This window comes from Nerophis lumbriciformis, linkage group LG04 (genome assembly GCF_033978685.3).
Source record: "Nerophis lumbriciformis linkage group LG04, RoL_Nlum_v2.1, whole genome shotgun sequence".
NCBI lineage: Eukaryota > Metazoa > Chordata > Actinopteri > Syngnathiformes > Syngnathidae > Nerophis > Nerophis lumbriciformis.
This window is the reverse complement of record NC_084551.2, coordinates 65,047,711-65,065,000: the sequence shown is the minus strand read 5'-3', so window position 1 is coordinate 65,065,000 and position 17,290 is coordinate 65,047,711. Positions and strand designations below refer to the sequence as shown.

Below are 17,290 nucleotides of genomic sequence, written 5' to 3'. Positions count from 1 at the left end.
GTGGGTGGGGGCGGAGGGGACTCCCATACCGCAGTTGAGGAGCGCAGGGGAGACGTTCCTCCAGGGCCTATGTACGTCTTCGGGGCTAACAGCCTTCACTTTACCCGGCAGTGGGTCTTTACAGCTGAGGGTGAATGACGAGACCGGCGGTTTGTTGCAACTTTGTGACTTTATTGGACGCAGCCATCCACCAAGCTAGAGCACCTGCACGCACTCACTGTCGCCGCTCGCTCACCTCTCTCGCCCACTCACTCACTGACGTCACTCACCTCACATGCTGTCATATCTTAAAGGGCCACACACACACACACACACATATGCTACTCTCATAACAACTAACAAGACATCATGGCGAAGCCAGAAGTCGAGTTTTTTAACATGGAGACATTCTCAATACTTTTCTTTTGTCGAGCACAAACAAAATAACATTTTAGTTAAATGTAAGTTGTGTATTGGATCAAAGATCCTATCTACTTAAAGTTAAAGTTAAAGGGCCATTATGTTGCAGCTATTTCAAATAGTTTTGTCAATTTGTACTGGCCTGAAATAAATTGGCCCTTTGAAACATATCTTTGTCTTTGTGTGTTGTATGTAGACCACATTGCTTTTTGAGTTCGGTGATGCAAATGCATGGCAAGTTGATCAATAGATTGTATTATTCTCCAGTGCAATAACAGTACTGAAATGAAGGCTAAAAGGGCATTAATGGGAGCCTTAAAAAAAAGGGGGAAAAAAGAAGTAACTAAATAGTTACTTTTCACAGTAACGCATTACTTTTTGGTGTAAGTAACTGAGTTAGTAACTGAGTTACTTTTGAAATAAAGTAACTAGTAACTGTAACTAGTAACTGCTTTTCAGTAATTAACCCAACACTGGTTACCATTTAGTGGTAAATTGTACGGACTATGTACTTCGATCACTGTGCAACCTACTAATAAAAGTCTCAATCAATCAATCAACCAATCAATCAATAGGATATACGCATGTATATATAAACTAATCATATTGTTTCTTGAATTTAAAAATAGCTGACCGTTGTTTCCCCCCATCTCTGGGGTTATATTCCCAGTTTTATTTATTTATAGCATATAAAAATATTCTATTACTGTTAAGCAAACAATGAATAATAAAACACGTCAAAACATGTGTCCTTAATCATAGCTACACGTATGACAAAAAACTGCGTGAAAATCAGTGAGGTAAAATGAATTAAATGCGCTGACAGTTCATTGCTCCTGCCAAATGAATTGCACTGAGTGGAGCGGATCACCACTCCAAGATGGCGACCCCGCGTCTCGTCAGCGCCAGTAGGCAGTCGCGCTCGATGCCGCGTCTACTTTATAAGATGTCTATGAGCTCTGCTGCAATGTGTGAACCAAAATCACGCCGCCGTGTTCTCGCGTTACTTGCAACGAGATTTGCCCGTGTTATCACGGGTAGGAAACCCCGTTCCACCCTCTTTCCCGTCGCTGTCCACAAGCAAGGTAAACGCGCCGCCTCATTCACGGATTAAAATAGTAGTTTTATTAGTCGAAAATAACTAGTGTAATTTTCTTATCACCGGCGTGTCCTCTAAAATAAACATATTTCTTAAACGCGTAGGCTCTACGTTAAATAACCCATAGAGTTGGGTGAATTTATGAGGTTTTTAGCCTGTGTGCAGTAGCACTCCTCAGTGATGGCCATGCCGCCGCGTTGTGGCCTATTAGCTGGCCGCCAACGTGTCCACAGTTAGTCTAAACTCGCACCAAAATACTGTCAAATGTGTCCTTTTATTAAGTGTAGATTTCCGACTGCACTGCTGACCATTTTGCGGTACGAAGTGTTATTGTTTCGGGACGACAGACGTGTCGCTAACGTGCTCTAGCTCCAGCTAGCCATTAGCTGCTTAGCACTGTACGTGCTACATGTAGCTAACATGGCTTGTCAATAAATAAAACATTTTCGGGCATTGATATGTATCCTTGCCATATATGAGCACGCTGGTATAGTAAGAAACGCCTATAGTGGTAATCGAGAATGTCAAACTAGAAGTGCATGTAACGTTAGCTGTGGCTAATGTGCCAAACTACCGTTGTGTTGACGTAACAGGGACAAATATTCATCCATCCATCCATCTTCTTCCGCTTATCCGAGGTCGAGTCGCGGGGGCAGCAGCCTAAGCAGAGGGAAGCCCAGACTTCCCTCTCCCCAGCCACTTCGTCCAGCTCCTCCCGGGGGATCCCGAGGCGTTCCCAGGCCAGCCGGGAGACATAGTCTTCCCAGTGTGTCCTGGGTCTTCCCCGTGGCCTCCTACCGGTCGGACGTGCCCTAAACACCTCCCGAGGAAGGCGATCGGGTGGCATCCTGACCAGATGCCCGAACCACCTCATCTGGCTCTTCTCGATGTGGAGGAGCAGCGGCTTTACTTTGAGCTCCCCCCGGATGGCAGAGCTTCTCACCCTATCTCTAAGGGAGAGCCCCGCCACCCGGCGGAGGAAACTCATTTCGGCCGCTTGTACCCGTGATCTTGTCCTTTCGGTCATAACCCAAAGCTCATGACCATAGGTGAGGATGGGAACGTAGATCGACCGGTAAATTGAGAGCTTTGCCTTCCGGCTCAGCTCCTTCTTCACCACAACGGATCGATACAGCGTCCGCATTACTGAAGATGCCGCACCGATCCGCCTGTCGATCTCACGATCCACTCTTCCCTCACTCGTGAACAAGACTCCAAGGTACATGAACTCCTCCACTTGGGGCAAGATCTCCTCCCCAACCCGAAGATGCCATTCCACCCTTTTCCGGGCGAGAACCATGGACTCGGACTTGGAGGTGCTGATTCTCATCCCAGTCGCTTCACACTCGGCTGCGAACCGATCCAGCGAGAGCTGAAGATCCTGGCCAGATGAAGCCATCAGGACCACATCATCTGCAAAAAGCAGAGACCTAATCCTGCAGCCACCAAACCAGATCCCCTCAACGCCTTGACTGCGCCTAGAAATTCTGTCCATAAAAGTTATGAACAGAATCGGTGACAAAGGGCAGCCTTGGTATGTAAGCATGATGATTCAGTTTTGCCTGAAAGGGAGTGGGAAGAAAATGTATTTAATCCAACCCTCCAGTTCTCCATTCAGTGATTAATACATTGAGTTTTACTGTTCCTTTGTTTAAGGATTATAATACAAATGTATCATAGTGGCATTACCACAGGTAACAAAAAATATTTCACTAACGATAATTTGTAGCAACAATGTAGGAAGAATAATAACTACAATTACAATGGTAATAGACAACATTGAGCACATGTTAAGGCTTTGAGACTTGTTACAACAGCAGGTCAAATTGAAGACCCTCATCTTTATATTTTAACCAGCCCTGAGGTTTGTATAATAGTTTACATCTATTATTAGTTTGGTATTGCCTGTGTTGTCAGTCCAGTTTGTTCCATACATCGCTTTGATTAAACATGCGGGAACGGACTGTCTTATCGTGGCAGTTCGCTCCCTGTATAATCAGTGTCAGAGCTTGGTCCGCATTGCCGGCAGTAAGTCGGACACGTTTCCAGTGAGGGTTGGACTCCGCCAAGGCTGCCCTTTGTCACCGATTCTGTTCATAACCTTTATGGACAGAATTTCTAGGCGCAGTCAAGGCGTTGAGGGTATCTGGTTTGGTGGCTGCAGGATTAGGTCTCTGCTTTTTGCAGATGATGTGGTCCTGATGGCTTCATCCGGCCAGGATCTTCAGCTCTCACTGGATCGGTTCGCAGCCGAGTGTGAAGCGACTGGGATGAGAATCAGCACCTCCAAGTCCGAGTCCATGGTTCTCGCCCGGAAAAGGGTGGAGTGCCATCTCCGGGTTGGGGAGGAGATCTTGCCCCAAGTGGAGGAGTTCAAGTACCTCGGAGTCTTGTTCACGAGTGGGGGAAGAGTGGATCGTGAGATCGACAGGCGGATCGGTGCGGCGTCTCCAGTAATGCGGACGCTGTATCGATCCGTTGTGGTGAAGAAGGAGCTGAGCCGGAAGGCAAAGCTCTCGATTTACCGGTCGATCTACGTTCCCATCCTCACCTATGGTCATGAGCTTTGGGTTATGACCGAAAGGACAAGATCACAGGTACAAGCGGCCGAAATGAGTTTCCTCCGCCGGGTGGCGGGGCTCTCCCTTAGAGATAGGGTGAGAAGCTCTGTCATTCGGGGGGAGCTCAAAGTAAAGCCGCTGCTCCTCCACATGGAGAGGAGCCAGATGAGGTGGTTCGTGCATCTGGTCAGGATGCCACCCGAACGCCTCCCTAGGAAGGTGTTTCGGGCACGTCCGACCGGTAGGAGGCCACGGGGAAAACCCAGGACACGCTGGGAAGACTATGTCTCCCGGCTGGCCTGGGAACGCCTCGGGATCCCCCGGGAGGAGCTGGACGAAGTGGCTGGGGAGAGGGAAGTCTGGGCTTCCCTGCTTAAGCTGCTGCCCCCGCGACCCGACCTCGGATAAGCGGAAGAAGATGGATGGATGGATGGATAAACATGCGTGTACATGTCTGTGATAGGATCCATGCATTGTTTTTAACTTGTACTTAAAATGTACGTTTTCTCCAAGATGCCGGGTGTCACAGTGAAAGACGTCAACCAGCAGGAGTTCGTCACTGCATTGGCAGCTTTCCTAAAAAAGTGAGTAAAATTACATTTTGAGGTATGACTTACCTGGTCCCCTCGTGTGTTATATTGTGATATCACCTGTCTGCATGAAATCTCTGGGGGAGAAAAAATAGTGTATTGTAAGTTCCATGTGCTGCAGCGATTCAGTTATGTCCTGTTTTTATTTATTTAAAATGTGTAGGTCAGGAAAGCTGAAGGTGCCTGACTGGGTTGACCTTGTCAAGCTGGGCAAGCACAAAGAACTGGCCCCCGCTGATGAGAACTGGTTCTACATCAGATCCGGTAGGTCACTTGCCATTCGATATTTTCATAAATATTTATCATTAGATATGTATTTAGCATGCAGTTTAGATTATTGCAGAGCGCCACTGTTGCTTAAAACAGTGTTTTTCAACCACTTGTGTGCCGTGAAATACAGTCTGGTGTGTTGTGGGAGATTATGTAATTTCACCTAATTGGGTTAAAGATATTTTTTGCATACAATTATATAAATAAATAAATGATAAATGGGTTATACTTTTATAGCGCTTTTCTACCTTCAAGGTACTCAAAGCGCTTTGACAGTATTTCCACATTTACCCATTCACACACACATTCACACACTGATGGCAGGAGCTGCCATTCAAGGCACTAACCAGCAGCCATCAGGAGCAAGGGGTGAAGTGTCTTGCCCAAGGACACAACGGACGTGACTAGGATGGTAGAAGGTGGGGATTGAACCCCAGTAACCAGCAACCCTCCGATTGCTGGCACGGCCACTCTACCAACTTCGCCACGCCGTCCCCTATATCAATCCATCCATCCATTTCTACTGCTTTTCCCGTTGGGGGGTGCTGGAGCCTATCTCAGCTGCATTCGGGCGGAAGGCGGCGTGCGCCCTGGACAAGTCGCCACCTCATCACAGGGCCAACACAGATAGACAACATTCACACACTAGGGCCAATTTAGTGTTGCCAATCAACCTATTCCCAGGTGCATGGTTTTGGAGGTGTTAGGGAGCCGGATTACCCAGAGGGAACCCACGCAGTCACGGGGAGAACGTGCAAAATTATAATCCGTAAATGTGGCAGAGTAACCATGTTATACTCGTCCATATCAGTAGGTGGCAGCAAGTAGCTAATTGCTTTGTAGATGTCGGGAACACGTCGTGTCATGATCACAATATGCAGACAGCAGCGTGCAGGTAAAAAGGTATCTTATGCTTAAACCGAAAATAAACAAAAGGCGAGTGCCGCTATGAGAAGGCATTGAAGCTTAGGCATGGATATGTAAAACCAAACTAAAACTGAACTGGCTACGAAGTAAACAAAATGCTGGACGACAGCAAAGACTTGGTGTGCGGAGTGGAGATGCCGTCCACAAAGTACATCTGCACATAACAATCAACAAGGTCCCCACAAAGAAGGAAAGCATCCGCACAACTTAAATGGTCTGGATTGCGAAAACAAAGCAGGTGTGGAGAATAGCGCTCAAGGAAGACATGAAACTGTAACGGGAAAATACCAACAAAACAGGAAAAAAACACAAAAATAATAGGAGCGCAAGACAAGGACTAAAACACTACACACAGGAAAACACCCAAAAACTCCAAATAAGTCACAGCGTGCTGTGACAGTACACCTACTTTGAGACAAGAGCTATAGTGATGCATGCTTGGTTATGGTAAGAATTCACATCCAACAATTGCGTTAACGACTTTTTATTGTCAGTATCGGCTACTGAGTTTCGTTTTTCAATGAGTTCTGCTTGTGGTGTGCCTCAGAATTTTTTCAATGAAAAAAATGTGCCTTGGCTCAAAAAAGGTTGAAAAACACTTAAAATATATCCATCCATCCATTTTCTACTGCGTGTCCCTTTTGAGGTCGTGGGGGTTGCTAAAGTTTATCTCAGCTGCATTTGGGCGGAAGGCGGTGTACACCCTGGACTAGTTGCCACCTCATCACAGGGCCAACACAGACAACACTCACATTCCCTTTCTGCAAATGTGGTATTTATTGCCTGATGTGGACTGCTAAGCAGACTGTCATAACCTTAAATACTGGAGGTCCTCAGTTTACGAAAAAGTTCCATTACTACAAAGCATTTTTTTCTGTTCTGATTTGCTGCACACATGTAACAAGTTTTCTGAATCACTTAACGTCAAATATGTTCTTAAATTTATAGATGTGCCGTGAGCAAAGAGCTGGGTGATTTTGGCAAACGAAAGTATCACAATTTGTTCATAATGAGCTCAATTAAATGCAACAATTTCTGTTGTGTTTTTAACCTGCCACTTTTACAGCATCTGTACTAAAACTAAACATGAACTTGGTTAAACATTTAAAAAATGAAGCAAATTGAATAATATGAAAGACAATGTTTTAACGTTTTACTCAACTGTAAAACAAATATAGAAAATTGTAAAAACACTGAACTATTTTACAGTTCTTCGTGTTTGTGCAGTGGTGCAAGACCCAAAATCACCCACCCACAAATAAGTTTTGAAAGTAAACATTGCCCTTTTCAAATTATGATACATTAGGGCCGGCCGATATATCGAGTTTGTAAGATATATCGATATATTTTTAAACAGGATATTAAGAAAATATCGACATAGTTTATTTCATGTTAATGAGTGTGAGTGTTTGAGTTGGTCCTGCGATGAGGTGGCGACTTGTCCAGGGTGTACCCTGCCTACCGCCCAAATGCAGCTAAGATAGGCTCCAGCACCCCCCGCAACCCCGAAAGGGACAAGCGGTAGAAAATGGATGACCACTTATTTGTTGTTCCTTGATTCTCCTCTGCTTCCCACTCCCTCTCAACACTCCATGGGCGACTAAACCCCTACACTTTCGCCTTCCACGTATAAGAACATCCATGATTGGTTGGTTTACTATGATGAGTCACGATTGGTTGAGATTAAGGCAAGACATTAGGGACAGACCGATCAGAGGCAAGATAGGGCGGGCCGTCGAACCAAGAAGGTAAATCACAACAGACATCCCAAATGACGACGAGAGAGTCGTAGAAGAGAAGAGGGAACATTCAAGCGGGTGATTTATACATTAAACTAGTGGAAGATGGCAGGGGGATTCTCTTCTTTAGATTTTTTATTTAGCGATGTAAATGGGTTGGGTTGTACTTGTATAGCGCTTTTCTACCTTCAAGGTACTCAAAGCGCTTTGACACTACTTCCACATTTACCCATTCACACACTGATGGAGGGAGCTGCCATGCAAGGCGCTAACCAGCACCCATCAGGAGCAAGGGTGAAGTGTCTTGCTCAGGACACAACGGACATGACGAGGTTGGTACTAGGTGGGGATTGAACCAGGGACCCTCGGGTCGCGCACGGCCATTCTTCCACTGCGCCACGCCGTCCCAAGTAGACGACCAGGAAACCCACAATGCGTCTACTTGGCCACATTTAGATAAATGTATGCGTCTGGATAAAACATTAATTTGAGTTGTTTACCATGTAAGCCCAAATCAAAACTGTTCTCGAGTTGAGCATATTTCGCACGAGAAATGCTGCCAAAAATGTATGCCGAAGTGAGGAAGAACATAGTCGCACAATTAAGTCAAGTCACTTACTTGGTGCTGACCAGAACCGTATGTGGGAGACAGTCCATTACATCGTCGACTGGGAATTAAAAAGTGCCTGCCTGCAAATTTGTTTATCTGACTTTGATACATTTTGTATTTGCATAGCTGTTATTTTACGTAGAAATAATATTTTTCTATTATTTATGTAATTCTGGGCTACTTAGGCAGTTTCTTTTCTGTGCTGTTAATACCCATCTTGACTAACTGGGTTAAAAGTGCCACTGACTGTTTACATTTCAGTTGTCATTCACTTCAATTTCAGTGAATCTCGCTCTAAAATTAATATCTTTATATGTATACTTTCACCGGAAAATATCGAGATATATATCGAGTTTAAGTAAAAATATATTGAGATATACTTTTTCGTCCATATTGCCCAGTTCTATAATACATAAGATGAATTGCTACTTGCAAATGTGCCTCTTAAATAACAATGCAGAAAGTTCAAAGATAAAATTAAGCTGCACGTAGTGGCTAAACTGCTAATCCTGTGTGTGCACTTGCAAGCTTTGCAGACTCCGCTCGCATTTTCACGCTTTCCGTATAATCTCTTGGGGGATATTTTTTCAAATGATAAAGCAAACTAGTTGTGTTGCACATACCTTGTACATCAGCTTGATTTGCTTGTCACTACCCAAAGCACACCACACAAACATATTTTTTCCCCCAACATTAGCCTCATCTTCGGAGGATAACTCCAAGTCACGGCTGACATTTATTTCGCTAACCTCAGCGGCGCGTTCAACTTTAGGTTTAGTCATTCTGTTTGTCTATTATTCTGTTTACTTTTAGGGCACCTTCTAACCTGAAGTGGAGCAGGTAAAGGTCTACGCTGATTGGCTGTTAGACATTTCCGCCATTATTGGAGTTAATATGCCTATCTGATCACTGAGACTGAATGTATTACTATCAAATTGCCCAGCCCTACATTACCGTAACCGCAAAATGTGAGCGAAACATAGCAAACCAAGGACCACCTGTATTCTTCTGAACAAACTTCTGGCGGACAAGGGGTGTTGTATTAAGTCCCATTGTTCTGGGGATAAAGACTGTTCAATATTTTCTCCAATACTTGTCTTAAAAGTAAATGGACATGTCAGACGACTTGTTTCCATTAAATTGAACTTCGTATCTGAAAGCCCAAATCAGGCACCTTAAAATCCCCCAATTATCATCTTTAGCATTTGTAGACACTGCATTAACGATCTTTGACAAGTGTGATGGTTCTGGTCTGCTATTGGGTCTTGTTTAATGGACATCAATCAATCATGGGTATTAAGGATGTTCCGGACAGGGCTTTATGTTGCGGATACCAATCATCCATGAGTGACATCGTCCGATATCGATCACATGTATGAACTGTACATTTTTACATTTGAGTGCTATGGGCCGATAACAAAATCAACACACTTAATTTAAACTAGTTCTTTATTCTTTTTTATGACATGCAGTTTTAGCAAAACAAATTAGTCCATAATAGCTGAACAGAAGCAAAATATATCTACTACTTTGCTTAAACCCTATGGGGTTTGCCCTCCAAGTCTTCCTCTGTCCAGGAAATTATTCCCTGAGTTTAAGATGAACAAAAACTACTAAATAAAATGGTGCGATAATGAAAATATATGATCACTCTAGTATCGCTCATATACTGATAATACCCTTAACGACATCGCCAATTTATGGATCGATCCTATCCTCTTGAATTTCACGTATTGACTGACAAAGCGGACACACCAACAGTTGTCATAGTATCCTCTCTAGACCAGGGGTCTCTAAATTGTTTCCCGGAGCCATTTGCGGCCTGCACCTGGAGTTTGGTTGGCGTGCAGCATATTGCCGGGGGGGGGGAACCGTAAAAGGTGATAAAAGATGTACTGCATTGAGAAAAAGCTGAAATTTTGGTACACTAATACTTTCTCACCTAATATAACAAGAGTTTTGACTAAATTTTTTATTGTTTGTGAAATTGTGAGCGACATTAAAATGCCCAAAAATTTGCTTTTTCATAAATCTGTTCGATACAACCGTCATGTCCCTAATGTGTACTAAATTGTTTTACTAAAATAATACTACTGATCATTTTGTCAGGTCAATCTAGGTGTCAGTAACTTTTTGTCATTAGTGCTGTCAGACTGTCCCTCCTCATCCCTGGCCGGCTATTTTAAATCAGACTTGTCTGGAGCTGCACAATTAATCAAATTTTAATTGTGATCACGATTTTGTCGTTCACAATTAAATCAGGGTGATAGTCGGCGATATTGACATTTAAAAAAACAGGCTCCGCTGCGTTTTAAACCAAGCATGTACACCAACAGTCAGCCAACCACCAGAGGGAGACCGATAGACAGTGGATTCATATAAGAGTGAGTGACAACAGAGGTAGAAGGCAGTAGATCAGCAATTATAAACATAGCAGCTAAAATCATCGGCCTACCCACACCCAACATTTCAGACTTAAACCACAGGTCCATCACCCGACTGGCAAAAACAATAGTCCAGGATATCACTCACCCACTACACCAATACATCATCCCACTACCATCAGGGCGCAGGTACAGAACTATCAAATTCCGGAGGGCCCGCCTCAGGAAAAGCCTTATCCCTGCAGCTATAGCCGCTAGAGATGCGCGGATAGGCTATTATTTCATCCGCAACCGCATGACAAAAGTCGTCAACCATCCGCATCCACCCGAATTAACATTTAATCAACACCGCACCCGCCCGTTGTTATACATCTAATATAGACGATGCAAGGCATTAGTGAGGTTATAAAGCTTTTTCCTGTTAAAGAAAGGCAACTGATCCAATGCAGCAATCATCTGGGAGCCGCTCTGAGCGCACCTCCAAGCACGTGGAGGTGCGATGTCCCTCGCGCCCGAGGCTTCAGCGCGCACCGCAGCGCCCATCCTACTCGTCGCGGCCTAGCCCTCGCGGCTCTCGCTGCCGGCGACGGCCGGGTATGGGCCCGACGCTCCAGCGCCATCCACTTTCAGGGCTAGTTGATTCGGCAGGTGGGTTGTTACACACTCCTTAGCGGGTTCCGACTTCCATGGCCACCGTCTTGCTGTCTATATCAACCAACACCTTTTCTGGGGTCTGATGAGCGTCGGCATCGGGCGCTTTAACCCGGCGTTCGGTTCATCCCGCAGCGACAGTTCTGCTTGCCCCACCCCTTTCGTGAGCGCACTGCGCGCGGAGTGACCCCTGTTACGCGCCCCCGGCAACGGGGGTGGCGGGCAGGTAAGCTGCGCGGGCGGAGCGCGCGGAGTGACCCCTGTTACGAGCCACGGGCGAAGGCGGACAAGGCGGGGTGTCGTGCGGTGGTGACCCTGGACGTGCGTCGGGCCCTTCTCGCGGATCACCTCAGCTACGGCTCCCGGTGGGGCCCTCTCGGGGGAAGGGGCCTCAGTCTCGGACCCAGGCGAGGCGTCCCTTCTCCGCTCCGTAAAAGTGTCCATCTCTTTTTTTTTTTTTTTTCTTCTTCTGTTGTGGCATATGCTGCAGGTGCCTGCTCGTTTTTCGTATGTGGGTAACAACATTTAACTATGTATATATATTTCCGAATTGGTTTAACTGCCACCCGCCTGAATCTATTTCAAATCTAATTTTTTTTTATTTCAACCGCCCGACCCGACCCGCGGATAAAATCTATTTTTTTTTTTTTTCAACCGCCCGAACCGCGGATAATCCGCGGACTCCGCGGTTGTGTCCGCAAACCACGCATCTCTAATAGCCGCCCTTAACAGCAGGCCCGGCCGACCCGTCTGACAAGCCTGTAAATGTGTGTTAGTCTTGTATGATGTCTTTTTGTTATTTTTTTTGTGTGTGATGTGTAATGTCTAGTGTTTAAATGTACGGCAGTGACAATGAATTTCCCCAAGGGGACCAATAAATCTAAATCTAAAGTAGCTCCCGAAAATATTAGGACAAATTCATGCATTATTACATCAGTGTCCTCCCTCCCTGCAGAGTTACCCACAGGGTACCAACAGGCATGCATTTAACCCCAGAACATGACCTCACACCTTCCCGTTCTTTAGGCACTCGCGCTCGTTTCCCGAAATCACAAACACCACATCTCAAAGCTGCGTTGGTGACGTGCACATCCAAACAAATGATCGGGTTGTGGGAACACATAAAGCATTAACGACTTGTACAGGGTGTACCCCACCTTGTGCCTGAGTGCAGCTGAGATAGGCCCCAGCACCTTTACAACGCTAAGGGACAAGGGGTAGAAAATTGTTGGATGGATGGAACACTTGCCTTCTTTTCTCAACCGACTGTTTGCCTGCGCTAGCAGCCGGTTGCTAACAGAGCAGGCTGCCCGCCATCGGCACACATTTTGTTTTAACAGCTACAAAAGCGAGGTGCCCAAAGTACAGACTACCGTAACATCAACCGTGCACCAAGGGAGCCCGTATCCATTCACCTCTCAAACACACGCCAAAATAACGGATGTAATGTTTTATTTGGCCAAAGACATATGTCCTTAATATAGTGAGCAGTACAATTACCGTATTTTCCGCACCATAAGCCGCCCTGGGTTATAAGCCGCGCCTTCAATGAACGGCATATTTCAAAACTTTGTCCACCTATAAGCCGCCCCGTGTTATAAGCCGCATCTAACTGCGCAAAGGGAATGTCAAAAAAACAGTCAGATAGGCCAGTCAAACTTTAATAATATATTAAAAACCAGCGTTCTAACAACTCTGTTCACTCCCAAAATGTACGGTAATGTGCAAATGTGCAATCACAAACATAGTAAAATTCAAAATAGTGCAGAGCAATAGCAATGTCACAACACACAAAATAAACATAACGCTCACTTTCTGAAGTTATTTTTCATTCATAAATCCCTCGAATTCTTCTCCTTCGGTGTCCGAATTAAAAAGTTGGGCGAATACGGGATCCAAAATCCGTCTCGTCGAAGTCATCAGAGTCAATGTTGCTATTGTTGTCCAGCAGTTCCGTGAATCCTGCCTTCCGGAAAGTTCGGACCACAGTTGAGACCGATATATCCGCCCAGGCATTTACAATCCACTGGCAGATGTTGGCGTATGTCGTCCGGCGCTGTCTCCCTGTCTTAGTGGCGCAGGTCATCTTGTTGCTTCAATTCTCTTGCTGCTGCTCTATTTCCGTGTTCTACTGCGTGACTTATTGCCTTGAGTTTGAATTCTGCGTTGTACGCGTTTCTCTTAATAGGAGCCATTTTGTGGTCTTTACAGATGTAAACACACAAATGAAATGAAACGTAATATCCGCGCGCTTCTTCTTCTACGGGGGCGGGTGGTTGCTTACAGTAGAAGAAGAAGCGCTTCCTCTTCTACGGGGAAAAATGATGGCGGCTGTTTACCGTAGTTGCGAGACCTAAACTTTATGAAAATGAATCTTAATATTAATCCATATATAAAGCGCACCGGGTTATAAGCCGCACTGTCAGCTTTTGAGTAAATTTGTGGTTTTTAGGTGCGGCTAATAGTGCGAAAAATACGGTAGTTAGCCCTTTTTTTTGTGCATTTTATTTTATTAATGAATTAATTTTATAGTTTTATTTTGAAATAAAAGCCACGTTTACACATGTTTTAAATACAAAATGCAAAAAAAAAATATTTTGTAATCACCAGTAAATAATTGTGATTTTAACATTGATGAAAATAATTGTGATTAATATTTTGGCCATAATCGTCCTGTCCTTTTTTTAACAATCCTCCAAAGAAACTGCATTGGACATCAATGTTGTAATTAACGGTAGAGAAATGCGACCCCGAAAGGGAAAAGCGGTAGAAATGGATGGCTGGATTGTTTTGCCTGTTGCTGCCTTTACAGTGATAAATATTTGCTCTCTGTTCATTTAGCCTCCACAGTTCGTCACCTGTACCTCCGTGGGGGAGCTGGTGTGGGCTCCATGATCAAGATTTATGGAGGTCGCAAAAGGAACGGCGTGTGCCCGGCCCACTTTAGCGTCGGATCCAAGAACGTCGCCCGCAAAGTGCTGCAGGCCCTCGAGCTTCTCAAGATGATTGAGAAGGATCCAAACGGGTCAGTGTTGCAGCCTCTTAACTCATTCTTGGTTTACACGCTATTAAATTAATTTCCCAGCTGCAGGTTATACATTTTTTTATAAAAAAATGTCTGGGTTCCTTTTATTTGTGAACTAGCTGCAGGAAAAGCCAATGACTTCCTTACAAAAGACAATTATTTTGGAATTCTGTTCAAAGATTGTTACATCATTCATCTCTATTTTTTCATTTTATTGTCCTGCAGTGGCCGAAGACTAACCTCCCAGGGAACCAGAGACCTGGATAGAATCGCCGGCCAGGTGAGCAAACATTTTTCTCCCTCGCCTAGTTTTTTCTTCAGAAACAGGAACACAAATTTATCCTCTTTGCAATTGCATACCTGCCAACTACTCCGGTTTTCCCGTAATTAGTACGGTTTTCATCAACCTATTCCGGGTTACGGTTGCAGTGATAAAAAATACGGTTTTTCATTAATTAAAATTATTTTTATTTTTTTTAAAGTTTTATTCACGAAATCGCGTAACAACGACAATCGACACTGCTTCCCGTAACTTCCTATCGAGCCATTCCGAATGCCATGCGCGAGGCTATTTATAGCACCGCTGCCAAGCACGAGGCACCAGTTGCCATTGTTTCCAAACGAGCGAACGATCATGGAATCAGCCGGAGAAAAATCGCAAACGAGTCTTAAACCGAAAAGAAAACTGCAGTCATTCCGTGAAGAATATTCAAAAGCCTATCCGGGAATAATTATCCGTTCCAAAAAGGGTGAAAACTACGCGAATTGCACCTTGTGCAGACAAGATTTTTCGATCGGACACGGAGGAATTAGCGATGTAAAAGACCACGTTGGGACGAAAAAACACAAGTCTAATGCCGTTGCTAGCGATACAAGTGGAAAACTTTCAACATTTTTCGTCGCCCAAACAGATTATTTGGATGTGATAAATGCCGAAGTTTTATTTACGGAGGCAATAATTGAGCATGGACTTTGGATTTTAGCCACAAAAAGGTAATGACACCAATGTTATCTATTGGAATTGTTTAGTACTGTTATACTGTTAAGTGTTTATACTATTTATGCTTTCAAGTCCAAGTTGAAGAAATCTTGTTAAATGTTGACAGCATAACTACCAAAATACAGAAGTATGTCCTTAATATTTTTGCAGTGCTATTTCTGTTGAAAAGTTAAAATGATTACATTAGAGATGTGATGTGCCACTTTTCAAGTGTCTGATGGCTAAAATTAATTGTCATTAATTTTTCATATTTTGAATTCTTTTGAAAGGCTTACCAAAAAACTACATTTGAATTGTAATTCCATGCTATTGACAGGACTATTAATTTTAATGAAGTTAGCTTACCATGTTTACAGTATGATAATTGTGATAGAAATGTGAATTTTAGGCACAGAATATTTTTTACAATTGAACAAGGCAGTAGATTATACAAGCTTGGACAGAAAGTTAATGACACCAATTTTTTTTTAATGGAATTGTTTAGTACTGTTTTACCATTTGTTTACTGTAAAAAGTGTTTATACTTTCAATTAACAAATTGAAGTCTTGTGAAAGGTTGACAGGATAACTGGCATTAACTTTCAAAATAATTTCAAACTATTGAAGTTAGCTTACAGAATAAACATGTCAATCAACCCATATGATTTTTGCTGTAATATTTTTGTTTTGAAAAGTCACTGTGACTGATAGAAAAGTGATGGTTTTAGCAACATTTTAACCTGTCTGAATGCTAATAATCATTTTGCGTCGGGGGGCGAGCCTGAACCCCCCACCAGGACTTTGTCCTGGACCCTGGCTACTAGGTTTTTCTGATTTCAAAAGTTGGCAGGTATGCAATTGTTTTAACTTTTTTTTTAGTGGAGACGTTCTCCTTTTTGAGTCACCTTGTTTCATTCTCCAAAGCAATGAAATGAAAACCCATTAGGACTTTTACTTTGATTACTCGCTTAGTATGAGCAGTGAAGGTTTCTGCAAGGTTATTTGTTGGAAATACCAGAACGAGTCACCCACACATGCAAGATTTTAAACTTCCGCTCAACATGCTTGTGTAACTTATGGCTGGTTGTGTCGTACTAACAAAGTCAATGTTCGCGGTTCTTTTAGCGTATTTGTCCTTGGGCCAATGTTACCTGTCAGCCAAGTGAGAAGTGTTGTGCATCTTAACATTTCCCAACGCGCGTCTCGCTTGGGTCTTGTCAAAAAATCAGGAGTAGCAGTGGCGCTGTAATAATCCAAGGGTAAAGGGGGTAAACATTAGGAGGGGATTTCATGCTTGGCGACACGGCCGTATGGCGTGTTCTCCTTGTTTACCCGTGCTAATGAACAGTAAGCAGATGAGCAAAGTCCCAAGCACGACCAAGCGCCCATCCGCCTCACAAATTGGCAGGAAGCACGTTGCAGCGCACCCCATCACACCCCCTGTGTATTGTACTTTGTGATGCCTTTTCACTGTTTTGTCAGTACACTAGGCGCTGCTTTTGGCAGTGCTCAGAAAAACATGTTTTCCAAACTCGGCAGTCTCCCAAGGCTCCATGAAATTGTTTTCATTTCCTGTAGAAATGAACCATGTGGTTGGTCATCAAGTAAATAGAATATAGAGGAGCTGTGAGGCTTCATTTGATTAGTTGAATGAAGCCATTAAGGCACTTCCCACAGCAAGTCAATGAATTTTAATTTGCAGGCTTTTTCTAATGCAAAACCACCTCGTCCTGCTGGTGGTATCTTGTAAAGCTGCTTGATGGTTTTTTTTTCTTCTTTCCTACAGGTTGCAGCTGCAAACAAGAAAACTGTTTAATAAATGTTTTGGAGAAATGAAATTACGTTGCCTTGATTTGTCATTTGGGTGAAATGGGGATGTAACAATAAATAGTATTGTTATTCCCCGACGGTTTGTATTAGTCTTAAATTACAATTATCAAAAAACGTGATTGAGAACCGCACTCAGACGAACACACGGACGCCCTCGCGCTAACAGGTAAACAAGAGACCTTAACGTTTTTCCCCATTTAGAAAGGACATACCCCAATGTAAACTG

General features: G+C 43.8%; 1 protein-coding gene across 1 annotated transcript; it reads left to right on the top strand.

Annotated features, from left to right (window-relative positions):
- The first annotated feature begins 1,400 nt into the window (after positions 1-1,400).
- Positions 1,401-17,072, top strand: rps19 (ribosomal protein S19). Its single transcript, XM_061958783.2, has 6 exons — positions 1,401-1,484; positions 4,573-4,643; positions 4,813-4,913; positions 14,072-14,255; positions 14,481-14,535; positions 17,021-17,072. Exons 2-6 carry the CDS (start codon positions 4,573-4,575, stop codon positions 17,048-17,050), a joined length of 441 nt encoding a protein of 146 aa, XP_061814767.1. The 5' UTR covers positions 1,401-1,484; the 3' UTR covers positions 17,051-17,072.
- Positions 17,073-17,290: the final 218 nt, after the last annotated feature.